The sequence below is a fragment of the Pterocles gutturalis genome, unplaced genomic scaffold (genome assembly GCF_000699245.1).
Source record: "Pterocles gutturalis isolate BGI_N339 unplaced genomic scaffold, ASM69924v1 scaffold33619, whole genome shotgun sequence".
Taxonomy (NCBI): Eukaryota; Metazoa; Chordata; class Aves; order Pterocliformes; family Pteroclidae; genus Pterocles; species Pterocles gutturalis.
This window is the reverse complement of record NW_010129239.1, coordinates 1-4102: the sequence shown is the minus strand read 5'-3', so window position 1 is coordinate 4102 and position 4102 is coordinate 1. Positions and strand designations below refer to the sequence as shown.

The 4102-nt window shown below is 39.7% G+C and overlaps 1 protein-coding gene across 1 annotated transcript; it reads right to left on the bottom strand.

Moving 5' to 3' along the window:
* Window positions 1-433: 433 nt before the first annotated feature.
* Window positions 434-3920, bottom strand: EEF1B2 (eukaryotic translation elongation factor 1 beta 2; the record flags this gene model as incomplete). The annotated part of the gene is made up of 5 exons (XM_010079885.1): window positions 434-624; window positions 1041-1166; window positions 1833-1899; window positions 2279-2402; window positions 3798-3920. Coding segments are annotated over 5 exons (595 nt in total), but the record flags the coding sequence as incomplete, so codon positions are not given.
* Between the last annotated feature and the right edge of the window lie 182 nt (window positions 3921-4102).

The following is a 4102-nucleotide window of genomic DNA, read 5'->3' as shown; positions in this document are numbered from 1 at the left end:
TTCTAGCTTACCTTCACCTCCACTGCCTCTGTGATAGCAGTTTCAGCTTTCAACAAAAGCCACAGTATTTGGTTAGTCATCACCTTTATTAAAACAAAAGGAATTTAAACTACTGTTTATCTGCTAAAAAAGAAGTTATTTGCACTTAAAGCCATCCCTCCTTCCAGAGGAATTACAGGAATTTCCCCTGATCCTACTTCCCCCAAAATGGAGAAAAGGGCATTTCAGATTTTTAAAGCCATGTAAATGTTAAATCTGGGTTGATGGTAAATGTAAACTTTCCATCCCCTCTGCTCATGCTTTTGGGTACTACAGTAGGGTGTTGGGTGCAACCCTGAAATTGAGTTTTAGCTTCTACCTTACTCATCAACCAAATGTTAACATTTATGAGTTGGATTACACAATGATTTTTAATTAACCACAGACAGCCCAATTTTTGCAATTACATTTATTCTAGATATATCAAGACTTAAATCTTATTGAAAGCAGCTACATCCATTGATTGTACATAGTCTTCAAAAGCTGTTATTCTCTCTTCCAGCATATCTGTTCCAACTTTATCATCTTCAACAACACACTGGATCTGAAGCTTTTTGATACCATAGCCAACTGGTACTAACTTGGCTGTAAAAAAAAAAAAAAGGAAAAGTATTTATTTCTCCTTGATTGCTGAAATCCCTTAAAAAAGTAAAGATTAACCAACAATACAGCATTCATTACAAGGTGGTTGGAGTTTGTTTTTGTGGGGTTTTTTTTCCCCCTCCAGTGATGTGGGTGTACAGGTGTTTGCTTGCTGCATCAGGAACTGTACAGGAAGATGCAGGACAGCAGAGGCAAAGTTTTAAAGCTTTTGAAACCTATATTTGAATCATATCCTGGCTGACGCACTACTACACTTTTTTGACTATGTCAAGATACTTAAGTACTGTAACATTGTAATTCCTGTACTGTTTTATCTACCCACGTTTTCACTGATGAGCAAACCGACCTATTCATACACTATCTCCCCTCTCCCTGCTTTGAAATTTTCTCCTACTTACAAGATCCCCAGACCAAGCCATCTGCTTGAATGCTTCGAACACACTCCTCTAGTTTGGCCATGTCTGTCTCGTCATCCCAAGGTTTCACATCAAGCAAGATTGATGATTTGGCAACAACAGCTGGTTCTGGGGGAAGAAGGGAAGAAAGATCACCATTAAAAGCTAGGAATTATTCAAAAACTCATGAGTATTTTCATCAACAAGAACCTCACATAGCTGTGACAAGCCTCTTGTACCAACATACATTTCTAAACTATTTAAGCTGTGCATATCCCAATATTTAAGATGTAGATACGTATGTTCTTGAGAAATAGCCTCATATGGAAACGTAAGATTAAGAAGCTAACATTGTTTGTTACAGAGGAAGTCCTTTTCAGAGGATCTGAGAAGGAGCTTGATGCCATGTAACATTTTATTTTCCACAGAGGGAATACTGCAACTGCTACAGTCCCGAACAGTTCCAGACCAGTAGCTGTGGAGGGAACTGGATATTGCAGCCTTTTCTCTCAAGATTCAAATAAAATCACAGGGTTATCTCCATTTATATAGGAAGTTCAGCCTCTGGGTAAAACAAACAAGAGGGTATTAAGCAGGACAAAAACTACCCTAAGGTTCCCATTTGCTATGGGAAAGGCCAAGCTCACAGGCAACTCAAGTGAAGCGAATTACTCCCATTACTCTAATTCCAATCAAGTTTATCTATTACAGTTAATTAGCATTTCTAGACATCCTGTTGAAATGCATGAAAATTAACCCAAGCATGAAAGATTAGAAACTTCTTGTTAGACATACTTTTGGACTTCTTTGATTCATATTGGGCCAGACGTTCTTCCCTCAGTTTCTTTGCTTCTTCACTTTCCTGGAAGAGAAATGTAAAATTACAGAAAAGCACTAAAACCCTGCATCTTTCAACCGTTACCAAATTGACTGGCATCTACTCAGGCAAAAACAAATCATCACAACTCTCAGGCGAAAGATGGTGATTTTGTGTTTTATTCATCACGTAACCAGTCAAAGTTAAAGGCAGACAGTTCACACCATTGCAACACATTCCTTTCTAACTCTGATTTTTTTAACTTGCAAGCTTTTCTGCTCTGCAAAGACAGACACATTTGAGAATTCCACAGAGGATCTTGTATCAAAGCAATAAATTAAAGTAACTTAAACAAGTAAGGCAAAAATCTGCATATCTGGTATTTCTAAAAAACCCAAATACAATACAAAAAGCTCACAAGTACCTCCTCATCATCAGATCCAAAAAGATCTATGTCATCATCATCTTTGCTTTCTGTGGCTGCACCTGTTGTGTCCTCAACATCAGGAGGACCGTATTTCCCCAAGGCCTTCTTTACTCCCGGCAAGCTGAAAGAAAACAACCAGATATTAGGAACCAACTCAAATTACAACACAAATATTGCAAATTTGTCAATGAACCTCAAAATGCATTCATAGTAAAAATGCTGTGCTAAAAAAACCCATAAATCACTAATTTTGCTACTTTAAAGCAGAACCTCCCCAAATACCATCCCCGATGCTCCCCACATGCTAGTTGAGACTACAGCAAATCCCTTATTCAAAGATTGTTCATCTAAGCTGACATGATCCTGCCCAACACTGCTGCTCCATCTAGGTATGTGGCTAGAAAAAAGCTTTTTATTGGAATATATTCTGTGTAGGAAGAGTTACCAACTTCTTGTCCATCCTTCCCTAGAAGTATTTTCATTTTATTTAAAAACTAATACTGAAAGAAAACACATTTCTGCAAGGTAACTGATCCTGTGTCTTTGGAAGTTTCAGTGAATGCTTTACTCTGAAAGCTATCTCTGAACAGCACGCAAGGAACCAGAACCCCTTGAATTAATGTTCTCCTATAGCTCATATAGTTCTGTAGTCTTAAAATAAGCTTGTAGTTCTATTGTTATTGTGAACCACTGTAACGAGAGTCATAAAACTAGCTTCAGTTTTCAGGAACTAGAAGTAGTTTCCACAGAGTGGACTTCGGTGAAGCAACTTTAAAATCTCAGTCCCCTTTAGCATTAAAAAAACTCCAGAAACAGACTGGTGACTGAGCCACCCGGCTTCATGAGAGCTCCCTCCAAACAGGACTGAGGCACATAGAGTAGGCAGTGCAGGAATACTGACACTACCTATGCTGTACCTTTTTAGAGAGGCCTGCAGTCTCCATGGATGTCAATACAGCACCTTTCATGAACACTAAAATCACTAAAAAAGAAAAAAAGATAACATTTGCTTTCATATTTCCCCTTCTTTATATGTGCTTCTGCACTGAAAGTCATTGATTTTATCTTCTAGGACTAAAAACCTGAATGAATGACTTTTCATTCTGTTCTGATATATCATCTATGTACTGTATATTATCTTTATAGACTCCTACAATACTTTCAATCCAATCTGGTAATGATTCCTACTAAGTACTTTCCAGCTTACAGCATAGTTATCTGTGTAAATAGCAGCAAAAAAGCTCAAGCTTTTCTTATAAGCTTTAGTAGAAATGTCAGCAACTATTCAGTTGACAGCATCAGGCTGCCTAAACTCTAAATGAGTTCTTCTACTGACAGAAGTCTGCTCTGTTTCTAGAGCTGTTCCTGTTCCAATGGCAACACCAAAAAAAAAAAAACCCACCAAAAAAAACACCCCACGTGGTACCCGTAAAAGTTTTGTTCGAACTCGAAGAAACAAATGCAACACTTCGTAGGCCAGTTCACACATATATTCCAGCGTGCAGTGTAACCATACCTTGCCTTTTGTTTTTCATACGACTTAATGTGATTGTACCACCGAAGAGCATGAAACAAGTCTGCAGGAGGTGGGGTTGCGACTGCTTCAAAGACTGCTATGTCAGCCTGAGAAGGGACGTACCTGCGGAGAATAACCCGAAGTTAACCCCCTTCCTCGGCGCCCGCAGGAAGGTATGAAGCAGCAGCCGCTGAGCACAGACCCCACCGCACCGCAGCAGCGGCTCAGTGTGTCCCCAGGCCCAGGGGCCGGCACCCCCAAAGGGCGGGAAGCCAGGCAGGCTGGACACCGCGGGCGGACTGCAG